The following is a 22,380-nucleotide window of genomic DNA, read 5'->3' as shown; positions in this document are numbered from 1 at the left end:
CGACTTCTTTGCTGCTGGCTGTCTTTGTTCACTGGGTTCATGGGGGAGCTCTTCAGCTAATTGTTTTCCCATCCCTGTCAAAGCTATTATGTTCACTCATGTCTTCATTGTGGCTTTAAGAGAACTAGCACAGCCTGTGTCTGCTGGAAGGTGTCTACCTTCACCTCTCTCCCATTTGTTACTTGAAGTGGTCCTACCCAATTCCAAAAGTTTTTTTCCTGTGAAGGGTATAGCTCTCTCAGATTATTTCTCACTGCATATATTGTCTATTGTTCAGGTTTTAATTCTACACTTGAGGAACCATAGTGATACATATGAGGGATGGGGGAGAAAGCCTGGCTTTCAGACTGAACTCCAGTAATGTTAAGATTAGTGGGTCTCATTTTGGTACAGCATCAGCCCAGGGATCATTGTACTGACTGTGCTGTTTTCAGGGCCTGTCACTCCTTTTCTGCCAGATCATCTGCTTTGTACTCCTCTTCTTTACTACAGCTTACTGGGATGCATTTGCTCTGCTCCTTGGTAGCAGGGAAGTTAAGCCCAAAATACTGCTGTTGTAGAATTATGTGCCACAAAAATAAGAAAGGCAGAGATGGATCCTGGTGGCAGGTGCCCTGGACCTTATTCAGCATTGAAGGAACTCTCAGTTTCCACATGTTTCTGTTGCTCCTTTCTCACTTAAATTCTATTCTCTTACTCGCAATTAATCTTCCTTGCCTGAGGTTCATAGAAATCCCAGCTGCCCAGGGTTCACAGAAATCCCAGCTGCAGTGCATGGGCACTGGCTTTTGGAGTGCCCTTTCAGGCTGACGTCCTTGCCTGATCCATGGCTTTAATGAGACTATTGTTTCTGAGTAAGCTGTAGATGAACATGGTGATGCCATCCCTCACTTCTCCCTTGTGCCTTCCTTACTTCAGACTCACAATGTTCTCTTGACTAGGGTGGTGAATATGACCTGCACTGTTTGCATTTAAACCCTATGAATTTTCTTCAGGGGAAAAGTCGTGCTCTTTGACACTTTATGGACAGTTTGACACTGGTTAAGATAAACATCATGTCACAGCAACAACAACTCTTTCTCTCAGGTGTCAAGCGCTGTTGCTCAGAGATGGAGGAAGGCCAGCTGGATTTGACCAGCTCCTGTTCCCCCTACTGCATGTTCTCGGTCAGGTACACCGACGAGAACTACCGCAAGCTGCTCAATCTCAGCGAGTACAACATCCTCAACAACTCTCAGATGATTATGCAGGCCTTGCAGACAGCGATGCAAAGGAGGAGGCAGAAGATGTGCTGATTGCCTGTCCAACTGCCCTTATCTTCTCAGAGGAGTTTTTCATGCTCTGGGACCCAGAAGGGACACAGCTTTTTCAAACACTGGCTGTTCTGCACTACAGAAACCACCCCAGCCAGTACAGTCGTTTGCTGGAGTTTTTCCATTCCCAAGAAGTGGTCTCTATAAGCAAAGACATTGTGTGGGAAATTTTTACTTACGTTTTGTTCCATAAATTAAGGTTATCTGTAGAACACTCTTTGCCTAAAATACTTGTTAGATTTTTTTAAATAGTGTGATTTTAAGCCTAACTTATTATATGACATAAAGGAAAATAATTTTTTATTGCCACAGTGCTGCTGTTATACAACACAGCCAACACACCTACAGGCCATAAGAAGGGAGTGTAAACATCTGCTCCCACAATTCTGCTCTGTGGAGCACAAGGTACAACCAGCCCTGGAAAACAAAGAGAATTTGAGACACAGCTGGAAGCTGATATTGGATCCCTGGGTCAACTCTGTTTTGCAAGTGTCCCAAAGTGCAGCCACGGAGGCTGGCAATGTAAAGAGGGACAAGTGTGTGCTCACAACCAGCCCCACGATTTGCATCCACATCCTGGGCTCTCCTGGGCTGTGAATGAATCATATGTGATGGGAAGGAGCATCTTAGGAGGAAGTGGTGTAAGACTTTTCACATAATTTTTTTTTTTAAAAGCAAAGGGTGTAATTTGGGCACATCAAAATCCCCTGTTGATTTATGTGAGTTTTAATTGGTTTGTACTGAGAAAATATATGAAACCTTAACACTTCAATTTGAAGCTTTCAGAATAAAACACCCTGGATCTTGTTTTCCCTGTTACTTCTCATAATAAAATACCATTCTTAAATTAAAAAGAGAAAGTACTTGAAAATATTTTACTTCCAACAGACAATGAAAACTTTGCTGTGTTACTCAGTGTAACAGTTTAGGTCATATGCCTATTTAAAAAAAACCTCTTATTTGTTCTTATTTGTTTAGTTCTGCCCATGCAAACTGAGTAGAACTGAGTCAAAAGTCTGAAACAACTAAGACCATCTTAAAACAACCTGAAGACCATGCATGGGATCTAGCACAAAAACACCAATTACATCTGTTGTGGGCTTGCATTTATAAACTTCCTTCCTTTTCCCTGTTATTGCAAGTGCCTTTTTTTAAACTATACTAAACTGTGCTGAGGGTGAGCTGTAAAAATTGTAAATCAGTAACAACTTTGCATTCCAGGAGCAAGTCAAATTGAAAACACACTTTATTAATAAGTTTTGTATCCTAGAGACAACTGGGAAAATTTTGAACAAAGAGTCTATTCAGTCAGAAGAAAAGTGTATCAACTACATATTATAATATGGGACTAAAATAAACCAGGGAAAATGCTTGGGTAAGTTGAAACATTTCATATTAATATTTTACAAAACATCTTTGTTTTGAAGCATAACTTCTTTTTAATAGACTGCCTACCTCGTCAGCCCAGGGAACCCAACATGAAAATAACAGGGTTCCTTCACTGCCAAATAACCTGTTTGACTCATTACAAAATGACACTGTGAGGATTTTCATTTTAGCAAGGAGTGATGACAAATTATCTTTACAAATCGGTTCACAATGACTTTTCCAACATTTTAGTCATTTATTATGTCAAAACAAAACTTACGTTTTTGTGCAACTGTAGCCCAATATTGCCAGCCTAAAGATCACGGCATAAATATTAACATTTGAAACTTGTCAGGTTTTGAACAACTATGCACTTCTCTTTTTTTTTGGGGGGGGGGGAGGGAAGTTTTGGTTTTTTTTGTTGGTTTTTTTTGGTTTTTTTTTTTTTTTTTTTTTGTTATATGGTAGTTTTAGTAGTCAGAGTCAGAAATATAATGCTATGTGCTCTGCATATAATACTAGGACTTACCTCCATTTTTACCTGAAAACCCTGTTGTGAAAGAGTAAACAGGTTCTAGCCATAAACTCTTGCCACCTCCAGTTCTGAAGAAATGTTATTTCCATGCAAAAATTTTGTGTATACAGTACAAGACAATAAAGGCTTGTTTGCAAAATGAAAATTCTGCCTTGCTCCACATATTCAGGCATTTCAGTAATATGCTTCGGGTTCACAGTGTGAACATTCCTTGTTCCTGGAAAACAAAACTGTTTTTATCTCTGCAAAGAGCATACCAAATACTTGCTGTGAGCATCATGGATAAAGGAATGTCACAGAGTCAGATTGCAGGAGTGTGGAGTGAACTATGGTCCCTCCCTCATGCAAGGGCTGTCTCTAATGTGAATTGCAAATGCTGTCCATGAAAATGAGAGTTTTTTGGCCACTGGCACTGTGGGAGTGAGAGCCTCAGAGGTGCAGTCCTGGTAAACAGTCTGGTTAATAGTTTTGCCCTCCAATGAGACATTATAGTAAAGCACTGTCTTTAAACATGACTGACCTGCCAATGCTGCCAATTTTCTGTGACCTAATGAAAAATGCATTTCATCAAGCTACAGCGTTGAGCTGGCACCCAGAGGAAACATGCCATGTGTGACAAAACCACCCTTCACGACGTCACAAAATACTGTACCCTATGGCAAAAATTTATTCTACCAAGTTGGCTGTGATGACTGTTGGTATTATTTTGCATGGGAATGTGCAAAGGGGACCTGTGCTGGCTGGTGGCAATGTTTGACCAGTGAGCTCAAGAATGCTCAGGGAATGAGCATCTTTTTGCTCAGAGATGACGTACTGGGGAAGCAGGGAAACCAAAAGAATCTCTTTCCCCAGGAGGTTTGATCTGTTATGATCCCTTGATGAAGCAACAGTCTTTGTCTGCCTTTTCTAATCCTCTTCCAGCAAGCTATGAGCTGAGCATTTTCAATGGCACGGGGGTCAGCAGTGTGTGGACAGGGGCAGGTGTCCTGCCCCAGCAGTGGTGCCACAGTTGTGCCAAGGACTTTGGGGAGGTCAGGGCTGAGTTTTGCATCTGACTGGCAGGTTTCATTGGGTCAGACACAGGTGCTTAAATGCAACTAGTTTGCGGCCAGAGTCAGTTTGAGCTATAAAACAGTGCAGAAATATTCATGAGTGTGGAGCTAAGTTAAGGAAAGTCATTGCTTCAGGACTCTACATCTAAACACACAAATAATTATAACAAGCAATAGGAAAGAAGAGGGAAGGAATACAATGACTTGAGGAGAGAACCAGCCCTGCTGGACCTTGGCTGAGTAGATATAAACCACCATATGAGTGTGCTGCTCTGCATGCCTAGACCTGGGAATGTAGGGGCATGTAGTTCAGAAAGCCTTAAACTGTTTTTTGCAATAACCAGCATAGTCTGAGAGCAATAGTGTTCTCTTTTTTTTTTTTTTTTTTCTCATTAGCTGTTTTATTGTATCTACTTACTGTCACAGATAACCTAAACTCAATTTATGAACTGTTGCTGTATCTTATTGCAGAGTATATATTTCTGTGGGCTTTGAGGTCTTGCTAAGTTGAAATTTCAGTGCTCAGGTAAGAGGGCATCCTTCTTTTATGTTTAGTTTTAAACCTGCCATTGGCCAGTCTAGGGCAAAGTGACTCAAACACAGTACTTCCACCTGCAATATGGCCAAAGGTATTTTTTTCCTACTTATTTGACCACAGGATTCAGCTTCCTACCATAAGAAAATGGGAGGGGAGTAACTGGTTTTAAGAAACCTGTCAGAGGTGGGGCTCTGAGTCAGTTTATAAAATAGTTGCTCACCTGCACCTGGGACATTTGAACCATTGGTGTCTGTGGAAGCTGGGAGATGTGAGATTGCATTGCCACAGATAACACTGGACGTGTGCGTGAACGCGACCAGAATGGACCGAGATGGGATTTTGTCTCAGGTAAGAGGGGTGCAGAGCAAAGCAAGGCATCTGGAATCTCAAGTGGTTGTGCTGCAAGTAGTGCAAAGATGATACTACTTTATTGACCTACCATTGACTATAATGATTCTGTGCAGGATGAAGGAAGTCAAGGCTTCAATATTGAAACTTTTAAAGTTACAGTAATTCACAGAAAGAAAAAGAAAACTACTTGGAGAGTAAGATCTTGTTTACAAGGGGAGCATTTTGAATATTTTAGGGGTTTATAAATTTGAGAGACACCATATATGCAACTTTAGAAGAAGTATTAAGTAACACGGAGGTGTACTTCAAGATGAAAGATTAATAACAGGGCGTGTTTATGGGAGACGGGTTTGCTGTTCCTTTAACAGCCAGGGCCAGGAGCTGCTTCCCTCCCCGTGTGTCATGAAGGGCGGGCCTTACCTGGCTGCTACGCCTCTGCTCAGGCTTAGTGGGGCAAGCACAGCCCAGGCTGTGGCACCGGGAATTGCAGGGAACCCCGGTCCTGCCAGGGCTCTACAGCCAGCACTGACCATGGGCTCTCTGTCCCTGTGGCTCTGAAGTTCTCCATTCCCAAAGAGGATTGCCTTTAAGAGAAATGATGGTTTTTTCAGGGATAACGTTTGCCCTTCTTGTTCCAGGAGCTAATCACTCAAACCTCTCAACAAGGAGACGGAGCTATGCAGCTGAATCCTGATGGGAAACAGTGGACTTCTCTTACAAAGGTACCACAAAGGATAATTTCTAAAGGAAACTGTGAAGGGGACTTTCCTGATGGGTGGAGGCTGGGTGAAGGCAGATAGGGTTCAGCATCTGCCAAACAATGTAATTAGCTACTGTAACCCATTCAGTTCCCTCCATGAGACACTGTCCCACTTATCACTTTGATCATTCTACTTATATAGTCTTGCTTCATGTTAAATTCCCAGTGTGGCTTCCTGTCCTTGGCACATGGGGAACAATGACTGTTTAAATAAGACTGATATCTTTAAAGTGATGGGTTTCAATAGACTTTCTCTGTATGTGTCTTGCTAAAGCACAAGGACAAGTTTCCTGCCAGTGTAGAAAGCAAGAGCTGGGAAATTATACCATTTATTCTCATAATAGTATGGCAGAATCTTAAAGTGGATTTTTAACACCTGATTTCCTGAATTAACCCCTCTTCTAGCCTCTAGTAAAAACTAGTAGATTTCCAGGAACCTTCAGACATGAAATCTCTCTAGGAAATGAGAGGACTAGATGTGTAGATGTGCTAGAAAAGATTTTAACTTTCCTCTCTCTAGTTTGAGGCCATTTAGTAATAATTAGGAAATCTCCCTTGTTCTGTTTTGTGATGAGTAAAGTTGATGAGCAGCAGGTGTTGCGCTTACAGTTTAAGAAACAGCTAACCTTTTCTTGATTAGCTGGATGGAAAACCCAAAGATGAGAAAATACACCCTGCAACACAACTCTCTACACTTCAGGGGTTGCAGCAGTTTCAGAACACACCAAACACCTCAAATATTTTAGGCAAAATTCACAAAGTTGACAGGATTTTGGTCATTTGTTATTTATAGCTCTGTGATGTGATTTATAGCCAAGGCTCCTTGGTCATGACAGGGCACATCCACATGCCTGAGTATTTTATTCAATCTGCAATGCCTTCTTGACGCATTGGGATTACCACAAAGATAATCCAGGCTCCAGGGGATCTGATCCATGAAACTGAGTCCTTGAATTCCTTGAGCCCTTCCAGGAATTGCCTTCTCCAAAGCCAGTCACTGGCAGCATCAGTTATTGGTTCTGTAATTACTGAGCACTTTCTGTACCTGCCTCATTTCTGTGCCTTTAGGAGTTAGGCTGTAGACATGAATTCAAGTGTCCTTGGTAGTCTGATCCACAGCTACTCTTGGGACCCTTTGCAGGGGTTTGACACCCTTGATTTGCACACCCAGTGACCTGGTGTGCAGCTGCACAGTACAAATATTCTTGGTGCCTTTTCCCAGAGCAGGATACTTTGGTTACTTGAAGGCTGATTTTACTGTTTCTTCATTAGACTACTCTCTGACTGCCCCCACTCTCAACATCATTGTATTCATTAGCCCTGGCTGCCTGCATTGATACACTCAGGTTAAACATTTGGAGAGACTTCACATGGATGTATATTCCATTAACCCTATGAACACTGTGGCACTTCCCTTTTTGTGAATGGACATTGTTAACAGACCACATACCAAATTGTTCTGCTCAGACAGTCCAACTCAAAGTCTTGCTCTGCTTTCCTGCACTGCCTGTGTCACACTTCTTTCTCATTGAGTCTGATGAGGTTAGTGTCATGCAAATGCCTCTTCAGGGCTGACAATGGTCTTTTATAGTCATTTTGCAGTATATGTGAAGTCTTTACCTGTCCATGGCCCTGTGCTAAGTGTCTTTCAGGTCTTTTGGAACAAAATTTTCCTGTGAATTTATATTCCAGTATGTTGTGTCTTTCCCCCCCCCCCCCCCCACTCCATGACAGTAGAAAAAATAAGTTATCTGGAAGGTATTTATTTGTTTATTTTATGGTAAAGGGAGAGGAGATATGAACTCATATCTCCAACATGAGATTAGAACAGCAGTGTGAGAGGCTAAAAAGTCATGCATGAGGTCAGAAACATGGTCTAATATGAAAGAGGGAAGCCGCAAGAGAAAACAGGAGTTTCTTATCAGGTGTGAAACACTGTTTACACTTCTTAGGCAAAACATTGCAAAGAAGCTCAAGATGTGAAGAGTTTACATACTTCAAATCTAGAGAGAAATTTCTCACAAGAAGTCAGAGGTGACTTTAGGAGAGGGCAGCTATATCCCTGTAAATTAAAAACTCATGCATAGTGAGTAGCATGGTGGAAACGCAAAGCAGCAATCTCTTTCTCAGATCTTAAAATCAAGTGCTGAATCTTAGCACTTTGTGCAGCCAGATTTTAGATAAGAAACAAATAAATGCTCTAATAAGGTAAATCCACATATCATGCTCTAGAAGAAAAGAAGTATTTCAGTCTAGTACTTGATTTAGATGTTAGCAGGAAAACAAATGTATTGGCCATTTCATAATCAAATTGAAAATTCAACTAAATTGTTCCTGAGTTGGGAGTTTATCTCTCTTTATCACTTCTGTCTTCTAAATATGCTATCTAACGTTAGCATTCATTCCTGTCTTTTGTATGTTTGGTTTTTTTCCCTGCAGATAGAATCCTCTCTGTGTTACTTACTGACTGTAAGAGTCATAAGAGCAAGAAACATCCACAAGGCAGATGTCTGTAAGTATCTGTAGTGTTCTACAGAGGAGCTCATGGAGGTCCTCTCACCTCTGTGGGCTATTAGCTAGTCCTGCTCCAAGAAGAGGTGGTTTCCCAGATTTCTTCCATGAATGGAGACAGTTCTGTTGTTGGTGTGCTGGGCCCAGCAGTGAACATAGAGTGTGTTGCTCTTCTTTGCATCAGTGCTTGTTCTGACGTAACTCCATTAGGTCACAGCTGTGCCTATCACACACATTTCTCTGTGTCCCCAAAAGGAACAGTAAAAGCTCTGCAATCTCTTGAAAGCAAAAAAATGTGGGAAGATCTCCCATGTTTTTCTCTGGAATACATTTATGTGACAAACACAAAATGGTTGCATTAATTGAGTAAATACCGAAAGATGAGAAGGCTTGTCTCAAATTTAGCATGTATTCAGTTTTCTCAATGCTAAATAATCCAAACTACCGTACCCTAATTCTCTGTGTGCCAGCATTCCCAGATAAAAGCCCATCAGGTGTTTTTACATTTTGTAGCTCCTCTGGCTTCTGCTGGCCTGGAACCAAAATATAATAGAAGATTGTATCTTTACTTATGCAGAAATCAGGAAGCTTTTTCTTAATGTTCTGTTTGGCTAAATGAGAAGATATCACTTTTTTTCCTTAATGCTTCCTGCATTTGTCCTGGATTTTTTTATCCTTGGCTAAACTTATTGTTTGATGACATAAAAGGAGGAGAAAACCCTTCATGTTTAATGTATTTTTTATATTTATTATCACATTTATTTAGAGAAAAGTAATGTCACCCTTCCTTTTTCTCCATTCCTCCTACCTAAATTGTATTGATTACGTTGAACAAATATGTCATTTTGTATCATAGAAAACAGAACTTCATATTCTTCAATTAATTCTTTCTTCTAGAGCAAATGCTCATTTTTGATGTGTTTGTGTTTTTAATACAGTGAGCCAAACTGATTGCTATGTGAGCCTGTGGCTGCCAACTGCTTCAAACGACAAATTTCAGACTAAAGCCGTCAAGAATTGCAAAGATCCAGTCTGGAATGAAACCTTCTACTTCAGGATCCAAAGTCAGGTCAAGGTACTGAACTGGGACTTTTCTGGTAACTGACCAAGGGAGCTACTGAGAAGTTTTATCCTTTTGCAAAGGGACATAAGCAGTTTTCTCATGAGGCAAGGAAAGATGCAGAAAGATGTGAGAATAACTCATACCTCGTGATGGTTTTCCATGCCATGAAAGACGATTGTCTCTCTCAGCCGTAGGGAGAATATGGCATTTGAAATGTCTCTGATTTCCTCTCATTCCACCTCATAGGTGCTGACATGGGCTTGATTTCCTCTCCACTTCCTTCCCTTCTTGTTCTTTTTCTTTATGCCCTCCCACTTCTCACAACAGCTGACTAAATCAGTTGTCCCCAGGATCTCCTGCTTTGAATAAAACCTGACGTATTTCTAAAGTCCTTTCCTTCCTTTCCCAGAATGTGCTGGAGCTGGCACTCTATGATAAGGACGTGGTTACTCAGGATGACCACCTCTTCACAGTGTACTTTGACATAGCCAAACTTTCCCTGGGCGAGGAAGTCTTCATGCACTTCAAGTGTGATTCACAGGTGAGGTCCCAAATAAGAAATTAAATAGCTTAGCAAAAGAATGTGTTTGTTAGCTTTTCTGTCTAAAATGTTATTTGTAAAATTTTGCCTTTTTTCTTTGTTGTGTGCCAGCTGCCTAGCCACATAAAAATGAGTTGGTTTTCACTCTGACATGGGAAAACCTCTTTACTCCTGGATCTGTAGGCACACTGAAGGGTTTGGTGTTGGCCACAGAGGCTCATAAATTTCAGGTGTATTGGCAAAATTGTGACTTTGCTGAACCCGTCCCCATCGAGAGTCAAGGAGGGTGTCCATGCCAGTAGGTGATGCCTTTGTCATAACCTATTACTTAGCCTAGTAATTAGGAAGTAAAAGCTCTGTGATCAGAACTAAATGTCAAGCCAGACTAGTTGCTAATTATGGAATGTGGCATGGAATATTTAAATAAAGTCTAAGTCATGCCACCCAGCTTGGCAGCAAGAAATAATCCAATTTTGAATGTCCAGGGAGACTGAAAGTTGTACATCCCATCTCCCAGTATGTTCTGTCTATCATTCTCCTTTTCCAATTCCCTTCCAGTTTCTTGTGCATCTCATGTGTCCCTCAGTTGAGGAATTATCTTATCAACACACACCCAAGCTCCACACTGCACTTCTTTGTCTTGAAATGCCTTATTTGACAATATCGTTCCTTGCAAAATACCGAAGGAGCAGTGTGTGGACTTCACTAAGTGCTGGCAAAATTAAAACTTTGGCTAGTTGTAACCCAGCTGATCACTTTGAGTGATTACAGGTGCCATATCCAAGCTTTTTCTTTTTGTGTTTGCACAGCTACACCAGTTAGAGCTCATACTCTTCAAGCCTTTGTAAACTTTTTTGTCCTATATTATTAACTTCTTGGTGTCTTTAATTCAGTGGGTAATTTGAGCAACTAAGTAGCGGACAGCATGATCTCACTTTGCTGTTCATCATCCCTTCTGTCTCCACTTTTGTTTTCCTCTTGGTTTTGCTTTTTTTCCCCTGAGGATTATACTCTTTTCACCACTTCACAGACCAGGCCTTCATTTACCTCTGTCCCAAAGCCCTCAACTTGTTGCCAGACAAAGAGATTTTCCTCTTCCATAACTGCTTGGCATGTCACCGTTTCTCCTCCTGACACCAGAAGGCTTTGGCTCTCCCCTTCAGCACATCCCCTTTCCTTTTGCTGGCAGACTCAGAATGAGACATCTCTTCCTAGGTCTGTGCCATAGGCCCCAGCAGAAGCAGGCAAGTCTAACAATTTCTGTGTTAAAAACTGCTATGACAGCCATCCACAAGCTTCCTATCACTAGAGAGTCTTGAGGCTAAAGACACACAGATGTGAGGTGGTGTGTGCCTCTCTTTTAAATGCTCTGCTGGTCACAAGCAGTGCATGCATACCCAGATTGTGAGAATGAGTTCTTGCATTATGAAAATTGCCAGTAAACTAGTACCAAAATCATTTTCCTTTCTTTATTTTCCAGCAACAAGAGGAGTTGGAGATGGGATTTGCCTTGGATAATATGTGAGTAAACATGAAATGCAACATTAGCTGGGAAAAAAAAAGAAACAGCAATTCAGAGGCATGAAATAATTTAGTCTGATTGTTCAGAGTGCATCATTCCCAAGGAATCTGTGCTATGAGCTGTGTTGACAAATGGGTGAATGCCAGGATGACCTCCCATGAACTTCAGGCAAACAGGGAGAGCACCCTAAAACCTTTTCTTTGTCTAATGTAGTGAACACTATTGATGACCAGAATGTTGCTGGTTTGTTTTGTGCTTGTGTTTGAGATCAGCAAACTGGATCAGAGGGTCCAGCTCCCTTTGAAACACAACATGGAATAATACACTGGATTTCTGATCCAGTGCCTTTATTGTTTCATTGTCCAACAAAGCATGATAAAAAAACAAAAGTGGTGAAACCATCCTTGGCCTTAGCTTGGGACTCAGCACAAATCGCTACATGGTTTGGCCTCAGAGCACCTTTGGCATTTTTTTTGCTGAGCTCCAGGACCGGATGAGCCAGTAGGATGACAATTGTGCCTTGACATAGTCGAGTGAGGAAACTTGTACAACAAGTCTCCTGGGACTTTTCTTTCAAATCCAATATGCAGGTAAAAATATACAAGAGGAAAATCAGGAGAAGGGTGGGGCTCATGAACTATACTGTAATTTTAATGAGTTAGTAAATGCATTTGTGTTTCTGTTTCCTAGTTCAGGCCCTCCTGAAACCATCATTACTAATGGAGTGCTAGTGGTAAGTGTTGTATTTCATCATCTTTCCCGTCCTGTTGCCACACTTGTTTCACTTGACTCACAGTCATCAGGACAACATACACCTTGACTGAGACAGCCAGCACTGAAACATTGCCATTTCCCACTTCATCATGACACATCCTTGTGGATGGCACCTCTGGAGATGCTGTGGCTGGAACAGCATGGAAATCCCCCATGCCAGCACCCTTTCAGAGTTGCAAAGGAAACACATGGTTTAGGTCTGAGACATCAGTGCAGCAGTGAATGCTTCCTTGGACATCACTCCTCCCAAATTCCCATATTGCTGAAGTGAGAGGGTTTGTCCTGTCCCATGCACATATAATTTCCCACATTCAAAACTGTGCTTCTCACACAGGGACTTCCCATCCCTGACATTTTCTCATTTATTATCTTTGCTTGCTCATGAATTGTGTTTAAAACAATCCTCACATCCCTGGGATCCTGAAAGTACTGTTTTTCACTTTGTCCTCATCTTCTCCCTTCTGCAAGCCTTGTTCATCCACACTGCACTCCTGCCTTGCCCTGGTTGTGTCCTGTTTAGACTAGGAAACAGAATGTCATATTGGAAAATTCCCTGCCATGATGTATTTTATTGCTCACATCTTACAGTCTCGCAAAATCTGCTGCTTAGAAGTTCAGGTGGTTGAGAAGAAAAAGAAGAAAAAAGAGAAGAAATCAAGTAAGGTTATTTCTCCCTCAGCTATTTTTAACCGATCTGCTAATATTACGAGCACAATTGGATTAATGTAAGAATTAAAAAGCCCCAACAAATCCAAAACATGAGAAGAGCCTTATGATAGACTCTGTATGAATTTTTGTTATCAGTTTTGATGAGAAAACTAATCTGTGTCTGCTTTTGTGTCATTTCCTTAGAAAAAGAATTCTCCTTTAAAGTGCAAGGCTCTTATGAAGGCACCCAGGACATTGTGCTGGGATCAAATCTGCTCTTCAGCTCCTCCTGTCCTGCCAAATTCCACTATGCCAGATACAAGCAGCCAATGCTGGATGTGACACTACCAGGGAAGAAAGGACCTCCCCCCTCAGTATGTTACAACTGAGCTTTAAAAAATATAATAATGGCATGTAAAATATTAGACACCATAAATAGACACCATTAATTTGCACTGTGGGCAGAGAGTAACATTCCTTACAATATAAACCTGGATTTATTTGTATTTTTTCAGCACTCGTGTGTGTACGATACAGGCTCTCCAAATGTGGAACTTCATTCCATTCCAAGTGGAGAAAACATGATCTTAGCAGAGGTGAGTGCCTGCTTTTTTAGTGGGAGAGGCTGAGAAACCTGGATATGGAAATCTGCATCCCCCTGATGATTACCATGGTACTTTCTAACAATGAAAGCCTGCAGACAAAATACCACAGCCTAACAGCGGTGGGTCTTTCGGCAATTAAGCCAGGTTGTACCTTGTTCTGTTTGAATAGAGGTGGGACATCTTGCTACTCCATCCTGGTATTACTTCATGTGAATGTTGAAGCTCTGCTCTTCCCCTTCTCACACACCAGCAAGGCACCTGAACTGACTGAGGCAGCGTCAGACTCCTGCTGATACTTTACAAAACACTTGGAGATTCATGGCTTTAAAAATCCATATAGAATAAAAGGATCATACTGTTGCATACTGTTGTGTAGTATAAGCCACAGAAAGAGGGGAACAAATACTGCTGTGTAGAATCATAGTCCTGGCTGGCTGCCTAGGAGGTACTGTTAGTAGAGATGGGCAAGGTGTACATTATCATGACTCTGTAAACAGCAGTTATCCTCTGATGTTACATTTACTGCACAGCATTAAAAATTATTGAACAGCTTCCCTTTCAGTAAAACACTGCAGTCAATTTGCATAGGCTGCTGGATTATTTGAGCTCCTGATTATTCAGAGCACCTATTTATACCCACATTGCTAGGATAGCGCAAGACAAAATTCCTCCTCAGACTGCAGGGAGGCAGCAGGTTGTCAGCACTCACATTGTTCACATTCTTGCTTTCCAGGATAAAAGATACGGTTTATATGCGAAGGCAGAAGACTGGTAAGAGACTTGGCCACTCTTGGAGGTTAACTTTTACTAAGCTGAACTCACCTCACCCTAGGCTCTTTACTGGGGAGGAGGCACAGCTGGACTGTAGGTGGTGTGACCAGGTGATGTGGCATTCACATGAGCTGGAAGCAACTGCATGTAGTATAGTGTAGTACATCTAGATAACCCATACTGAGACATGAATAATGAAAAAATATGCATAAAATAGAAAACATAATATTACAAGTCAATTATGCTACCCAGTGTTATGGTCAGCACAGTCTTTTACCTTTAACACTGGGCTAGAGCGCAGCCTATCACGTGGCATTGTAGATTATGAAGTAGGAAAAATTTCTCCCTAATTCAAGAAAGCATGAGAAGTTTTTCCTATAGCTCTCAGTTCACTAAAATATGAGAGAATCCAAACAGCAGGTATCCCAGAAATTAGCTGCAGAAATGTCTTTCCTTAGGTTTTATTTTGATAGCTGCTTAGAAATTTGTCAGTCCTTTTTTCTATCCTTCTTTCATGCAGCATTGTATACTTGCTCGGGAGTGTAGGAAAGGGACCTCCTGTAAATGTAGTATTTTGTGGATCAGGTTCATTTCATTGAATTGGAAACTCCTAGTTTGTCTACCAACACTAAAATGGAATATTTTTTTCCTGATCTCTGCTTCAGCCCAGACCACCTTGATGTGCGTTTAGGATTTGACCTCTGCATACAGGAACAAGACTTTCTCTGCAAAAGGAAGAATTATGTTATTCCTGCTCTGAAGAAGGTTCTGCAGCTGGAACAGGATCTGCTGGACCATGAGGTCTGTAGGGAAAACATTTAAAACATCTCACCAGTGCTTAGCAGTGAGAACTTAATGGCATAATACAACCTCTTTTTCTTCATGGTTAAAAGTTTTTCTGATCTTTCCTCATCTTAAAACTTATATATACCTCCAATACTGCCCTATACCTCTAAATTCACTCTGCTGTTTGTGTCCTTTGCAGTTGCTATCCTGAGTTTAACCCTTTTCCTGCTACACCTGTCTTGGAAGTCAGACCAGATATTCCTTATATAGGAATGGCTTCTTCCACACTCTCTACTATTGTTATCCTTATTGATAGTCCCTCCTTTCTTCAGCCTGTGAGTTTTCTTTTTAATTCCTGTTGTTTCAACTGATTTTTTTCTCTCTTACTGTCTCTTTTGGTTTGAAATAATGCATTTTTATTTGTTTCATGCCAAACATCTCTGTTGAACACATTGGAGACAAGTGTCCGATTTCTAATGGTCATTGCTTCTATTCCTGCTCTCCTTTATAAAATAAATGGTAGGTTATATTTCAGTAGAAATCATTTAGAAAGGAGTCTGTGGCTGGGCACAGGTGGTGGTGCCAGGCTTTATGTATCACTCTGCGGTCAGGTGCAGCCACCGTGTGACGCCGGCCCTTTCTGTCCCTGTGTTGCACAGAGCCCGGTGGTGGCCATCATGACCACGGGAGGAGGGATGAGATCCTTGACCGCACTCTATGGCAGCCTCAGGGGGCTCAAGAAGCTCAATATCTTGGACTGTGCCACCTACCTGACTGGCTTGTCTGGTACCACGTGGTGAGTGGCACTGGGCAGCCCTTGGCTGGAATCTCCCTCATGACACCAAAGTGCTGAAGGAGGCTGGGGCTCATGTAGAGTAGTTTACCTATAACAGCTTCTCAGCATCTTCTTGATCATTCTTGATCTTCTTCCAAAATTGGCAGAATAAAGTCTTTTCTTGGGGGAAAGTCACATAATTTGCAACTATATGAAAACAAGCATTTTTCTGAGAATGGTCTATAGAAAATTGTTCCGGCTGTTTTGAAAGGAGTAATGACTGTGACTTCAAAGGGAACATGACAGTTTCATAGGGAATTGAAGAAAGGAAGCATTAATCAAGAACTTAAACCAGAAACATTAAATGTAGCTATTGCCTACCTCAAGCCTTGGTGTGCTTTTTATCCCTCTTCAACATGTATTTCTCTTCCTAGGACCATGTCAAACTTGTACAGAGATGCTGACTGGTCACGAAAGGATCTCGACAAGCAAATCAGTGAGGCTCGAAAACATATGACAAAATGCAAAATAAATTCCTTCTCCTTGGAATATTGGAAGTATTACAAAAAGCAGCTGTGCCAGCGGAAAAGAGAGGGCCGCAAAACATCTTTTATAGATTTCTGGGGGCTTGTCCTGGAATCTTTTTTGCATGATGGGGTACAGTATATCATAAAGCAGCATTCACTGTGGCTTACCATTTTCTGAAAATTTGTTTCTAGAGAAGATATTTTTCTGTTGGCTCTGAGAAAAGGAGTTTCTGAGACTGTGCAAGCAAATATGCAGCCATTTCCAGAACTTTGGTGCCAGACTTGTAGATACTCATCCATGGTGGAAATCAGTATTCTTGCTTATGAAATTTTGAGTATGTTTTTCTGAGAAAATTCCAAGACTAACATTCAGTTAAATGAAATAGTATTACTGAAGTAGTATTACAGTTTAGAATTTTTTCAAATTCTGCAAATTACTTGTTTAGAAATAACAAAATTGCAGATATTAGGCATGCCCATCAGAGGTGTTAACAAAAGGACCTGCAGAGTTTTGAAAGGTGTGAGGTCTTCCATAAAGCTGCAGCACAATGCAATAACATGTTTTATATCAAAAGTATTGCTTTCTGCTCTGTATTATTCCTTTCCATTTTCATCTTAATCTGTCATCAAATAATCTGGCATCGGATTGGATGGGTGCAGCTCTTTCAGTAGCAGAATGTCTATGGGAATTTTGAAAACTATGGAACATTTCAGAAGATAAGCCAAGCGCACATCATACATTAGAGGCAGGAATTTTTCTGCCCTGCAAGCTTAGATGCAGAGAGTATTGCCATGCAAATTTTTGTCTCAGTGTAACTGTATTTCTGGAATCACAGAAAGACAACCACAGACTCTCTGATCAGCAACGGGCCATTGATCGTGGTCAGAACCCACTTCCTATCTACACTGCAGTCAATGTCAAGAACAACTACAGCACTCTGGATTTCAAAGGTAATTATGAGACTTCTTGGAGTCATTTATCTTTATATTTAAGGTGGTAAATCATGGAACAGTCTTTTTAGACAGCCTTAAAACCCCCTCTTATCTGAAGACCAGAATCTCAGCTGATGTGTGTTCATATAATACCCTTGTGGTCAGGTAAAAGTTTGACTGTCTATGCAACAGACTCAAAAATATTCCAAAGCCTTTCCACATTCATGAGTTTTCAGCTGTAGCATGCTTATAACTCATTGCTATTGGTCCGAAATATTAGACTCAAAAATTATTTTGAGGGCTGTAGTAAAACATTGTTCTCTTCTCTTCTGTGGGTACTTTTTTACAGAATGGGTGGAGTTCACCCCATATGAGGTAGGATTGCAAAAATATGGAGTTTTTGTTCGCACCGAGGATTTTGGCAGCGAGTTCTTCATGGGACGATTGATGAAGAAGGTCCCTGAATCCAGGATCTGCTTTTTGGAAGGTAAGCTATTAAAAATAACAAATTATTGCTTGTTTTGTTTTGGGGGTTTTGTTTTGGTTTGTTTTTGGTTTTTTTTGGTTTTTTTTTTTTTTTTAATGTGAGCTATATAAACTACACTCTAATAAAATAGGTGGAGGACTAAGATGGCAGTTTCACCAGAGAGGATAAATATATTTTTGCCAAATTAATACTTACTATAATGGATTCAGTTTACAGTAAAGAAGAAAATTCAGAGGGACAGTCAGTTATTTATAGTAGTTATTTACACTATTAAACCTAGTTTTGAATTAAAATATAGTATGGCTTCCAGTACAACAACAAAATTGAGGTCCCTGTGAATCCATGGTTCAGCCCATGCTACCCCAGAAGGGTGAACTTCCAAGCCTATTGCCTGTCTCACAAGTGGTCAGTATTTTGCATGCTCCCTATAAACATTTCACATGAGCCTTTATGCTGGTTCTCTGCATCAGGGTGTGTTTGAGCGTGCCAGGCCCTCCAGCTCCAGAGGAGCAGCCACATGTCACTGGCTCCAGTTTCCACAGTGCCTGCGCAAGGCTGGGGGAGAACAACACAGCCATCCTCAAAACATTTTTGCTGTTGGCTGCAGCAGAGTATGGCTATGTGTTCTCCTGACAAACAGACAAGCTGTCAGCTTGTGACTGACTTCACAAGCAGACTTCTCTTTGAATGGCCACTGGACTGAGCAGAAGGAGACACTGTACTATTCCACCTCAGTCTGTGCTGGATTGTCCCACATTTGCCCTCCCTGAATGAAGAAACAATGAGAACTTGTGCCCTAATGGATAACCAAAGAAATTGCTTTTCAAGCTCAAAAATTCATGGTCGAAACTGATCCCTTGGTGTGTTAACAGGCTTATTCTCAAAAAGGGAATACTACAAAAGCAGAGGCTGTAAGGTTATGTTGTAGTTATGCCCTTACCAGTATAATTTCACATCAAATCTCTTGGATGGAAAACTTTCATCCTTTCTTTTTGTACAAGCTTCATGATACCTGGGAGTTTTTCCTAAAAATACAAATTCCATACTAATTCACAAAGATCTCCATTAATTCACAAAGATCTGCACAAAGATCTTTTTGTCTAACATAGGCAAAAAACAGGATACCAAAAATAAGGTCTAAAACCCAGCAGCCAAATAAAAATGACACACTATGCTTTTAAAACAAAATGACAAAAAACAAACTTCACGAGTTTCATCATAACAGTTTGAGATTCATGATATGTGAATGTTTGAATTAGAAAGCTCTTTTCTTTCACAGGCATGTGGAGTAGTTTATTTTCATTCAATGTGTTATATATCTGGAATTTGTCCCATTCATCAGAAGATTTCTGGCACAGGTGGACCCGGGACCATATTGACAATATAGGTAAACAGCCATACTTCTTTTTCACTGTGTATTTATCGTCAAATGGAGTTACATGTCTCATACTGCAAAGTACAAATAATCAATTTAAAAATCTCTGATCTTGTGATCTATCAGGGGTCAACACTGATGCTAGTAGATGGTTAAAATGTTAAGAAATAATAATATTGATCTGTAAATTATTAATAAAGCAAAACAATTTTGACTGCTTCAAGTGGGAGGTACAGTAATACAAAGAAGTTCAATACATGTCCTTTTCCAAGCCTGATCCACAAATGTGTGTATGTCTGGAGCGGACTTTTATTGCTGCTTGACTCTGTATCTTGGGGGTTTTTATCCAAGTCCAGACTGTGTAAGGAAATGGCATTTGTCTAGTGAGAGTAGCTTCTCATTTTCTGTTTTGTTTGGTCACCCATGCTTGTTGGTCCTTTAAAAAAGAGAGAGCATCATCAGGGTTTATTACTAACCTCGACTCCGTGAGGGCTATCCCTGCTCTGGGCAGGTGGACTTCACCATTTTTCCCCGCAGAGGAGGAGCCGGCGCTGCCCGCGCAGCCGCAGGAGCTGCGCACGCGGCTGTCCACGCCGCCCGGGCCCCTGGGCAGCGCCCTGCGCGCCGCCCTCACCGACCGCGTCTGCCTGGCCCAGGAGCACAACTTCCTCAGGGGGCTCCAGATCCACAGCCAATACCTGGAGAACGCCCACTTCCGCAGGTGGAAAGGTAACGGGAGACCTGCGTGCCTGGGGAGACGATAGAGCAGCTGAACAAAACAAACCCCCAAATTTGACATTAGTGGGGTTGGAGGCCAGGTTTGGGCAGAATCTCTATAACATCAATCTATGGTTGATCGTACTGCGGAATGTAGCATGGCGTGGTGTTGAGTTACGTATCAGTGATTTGCTGGTGGCACTCACGTCCGGAGGCTGGGCCACACTTGGTGGGGACGCACAGTAAACCCCCTTCATGAATGTTATTACTGCCGGTCCAAAACTGCATGTGGAGCTGAGAGGGAAGAAGAGAAGGGATATGGCAAATCTCCCTTCCCCAAGGACTGTAACCAGCTCTATGGACATTGTGTAAGGGTAGAAAAACAGGCCAACAAGTTTTGTGGTATTGCATTTACAGCAAGAATTTCTTTTCTTTCAGATACTGTGTTAGACACATTTCCCAACCAGCTGACACAATCAGATGAATTCCTCTCTCTGGTAGATACTGGATTTTTCATCAATACAAGCGTCATGCCACTTTTAAAACCAGAGAGAAAGGTGGATGTCATCCTGCATTTAAATTACAGTGCAGGATCCCAGATACAGGTGGGAGTAATTGAAACAGTCTTTATGTCTTCTTCAATATGTGTATACCTATAATTTTTTTAACACTTAGGTGCTTTTTATATTGGTCCTACTAAAAATCTTAACCTTTAGCATTTTTAGCTTAATGGTGAAGCACAATGCATCTTTTATAGCCTGCATGTAGTCTCATTTGTTTTTCTTGTAGATAAACTGCATTGTGCTAAGACTCAGGAAAACATTAAATCACAAAAAATCTTCTGCCCAGTGTCACAGTGCTTTTTATTAGGGGTTAAGAGCTTTTGCACAAGCAGCTTGGAAAATATCTACTTTATTACTGGACCCCAGGAAATCCTGACCCTTAAAATCCTATTTGAAGTCTTAATACTGCTCTGTTCCTTGATCCAGGCTTTGGACCAGACCTGCAAGTACTGCTCTGAGCAGGGAATTGTTTTTCCCAGGGTGGACTTGAGTGAAGAAGACAGGAAAAAGCTGAAGGAATGTTACCTCTTTGATGGTGCTGAGACTCCAGGAGCACCAGTGCTGCTATTTTTCCCGCTAGTTAATGATACCTTCCAGAAATACAAAGCACCAGGCAAGTACGCAAACATGTTAAAAAGAAGTTTTACATCATGGACAGCCTATTAAAAGGAGTGTATATAATACCCCAACTCTTGAACTTCACTGTTGACTCTTTTCACTACATCAAGCATTTCTGTTGCTTAAAGTTAATTTTTTTAACCATGTGAGATTTGATGCAAGGGCTGTGGTGTTTCCATCCCTAAGCTAGTTATCTTGCAGGTAATTAGCTTTCAGGTAACTTTGATGTTTCTACTAACGTGTACTTCCATAGATACCTACTGTAGGTACCTTCAGGTACAGCTAAGAACTAGGCTGCAGACCCATATAAGAATAATCACCCTTTTTTCTCCCCTCATCCTGTGAAGCCAGTCTGGTATGCACTTGAGCCAGGGACTGAACTGCCAATTTGAATAAGAATTATTTGGTTTTTTTAAAAATAAAGTCAAACAAGTAATGCTTTATGCTGTGAACTCTCTCTGTGGAGAGACCCCTCCTTTCCTTCCTCTGTTAAGAGTTTGCTTGCTCATGACCAGGGTGATTTCACTCAGCAGTGATTTCTCACCCCTTCCTCGTAGGTCAGAAGCGCTCAGAGTCAGAGATGGAAGATGGCAAAGTTGATCTCTATGGCTGCTGTTCCCCGTATTCAACATACTCCCTTCAGTACACTGAGAAGGCGTTCGACTGCCTGGTTCAGCTGGGTGAATACAACATCCTCAACAATGAGGACCTCATTTTACAGGCCTTGCGCACAGCAGTGGCACGGAAAAGGCAGATGAAGAAATAATGTCAGACAAGACAGGGTGCTCTTAAGTCCTTTAACCTGCTGAGAGACTGAAGGTCTCTTACTATTGGCCAGCAGGCTTCAAAGCATTCCTGCTCAATCCCACTAAATGGTAATCTCAGGTGAACAAAAGACTGAAGAAAAACTTTTTCTCCGAAGAATTTCACTGCAGAAATCTGTTGCAATTCAGTTACAACAATGGAGTATGAATTGTTGTATGGTACAGAGAATGGGCAGCCACAAAGAAGAAGGTGCTAAAATGATAATAAACATGGTGCTCGTTGCCCTGAGAAAGAGCTTTAAGTGTTTAAGCCTGACATCTTCAGGGAAGACCACATTAAAAGCATATTTTATTAACTTGGCTTGTGTTTTGTATTTGCAAGGTGGTCTTGAGACAAGCAGCAGCCTTTGGGACAGGTTTGTGACTGGGATCATGGCACACTGCATGCTTAGAGAAAAGCACATGCAGTCTGGAGAATAGCAC

At 41.3% G+C, this 22,380-nt stretch overlaps 1 protein-coding gene and 1 pseudogene across 1 annotated transcript; both read left to right on the top strand.

Annotated features, from left to right (window-relative positions):
- LOC128936428 (cytosolic phospholipase A2 epsilon-like) overlaps nucleotides 1-5,715 on the top strand; it is a 36,112-nt pseudogene extending 30,397 nt beyond the window's left edge.
- An 86-nt stretch (nucleotides 5,716-5,801) lies between these two features.
- LOC128936234 (cytosolic phospholipase A2 epsilon-like) lies at nucleotides 5,802-21,899 on the top strand. The gene is made up of 20 exons (XM_054274990.1): nucleotides 5,802-5,879; nucleotides 8,357-8,429; nucleotides 9,367-9,503; nucleotides 9,901-10,032; nucleotides 11,513-11,553; nucleotides 12,245-12,287; nucleotides 12,917-12,986; nucleotides 13,181-13,350; nucleotides 13,492-13,572; nucleotides 14,315-14,352; nucleotides 15,018-15,153; nucleotides 15,798-15,934; nucleotides 16,348-16,570; nucleotides 17,277-17,391; nucleotides 17,723-17,860; nucleotides 19,140-19,247; nucleotides 19,773-19,964; nucleotides 20,391-20,557; nucleotides 20,942-21,128; nucleotides 21,691-21,899. Exons 1-20 carry the CDS (start codon nucleotides 5,835-5,837, stop codon nucleotides 21,897-21,899), a joined length of 2,442 nt encoding a protein of 813 aa, XP_054130965.1. The 5' UTR covers nucleotides 5,802-5,834.
- Nucleotides 21,900-22,380: the final 481 nt, after the last annotated feature.

The sequence above is a fragment of the Melozone crissalis genome, unplaced genomic scaffold (assembly GCF_028551555.1).
Source record: "Melozone crissalis strain CALT ecotype California unplaced genomic scaffold, PUWL_Pcris_2 ptg000018l_1, whole genome shotgun sequence".
Classification (NCBI taxonomy): domain Eukaryota; kingdom Metazoa; phylum Chordata; class Aves; order Passeriformes; family Passerellidae; genus Melozone; species Melozone crissalis.
Note: the sequence above shows the minus strand (reverse complement) of the source record. Positions and strands in the feature narration are given on the sequence as shown.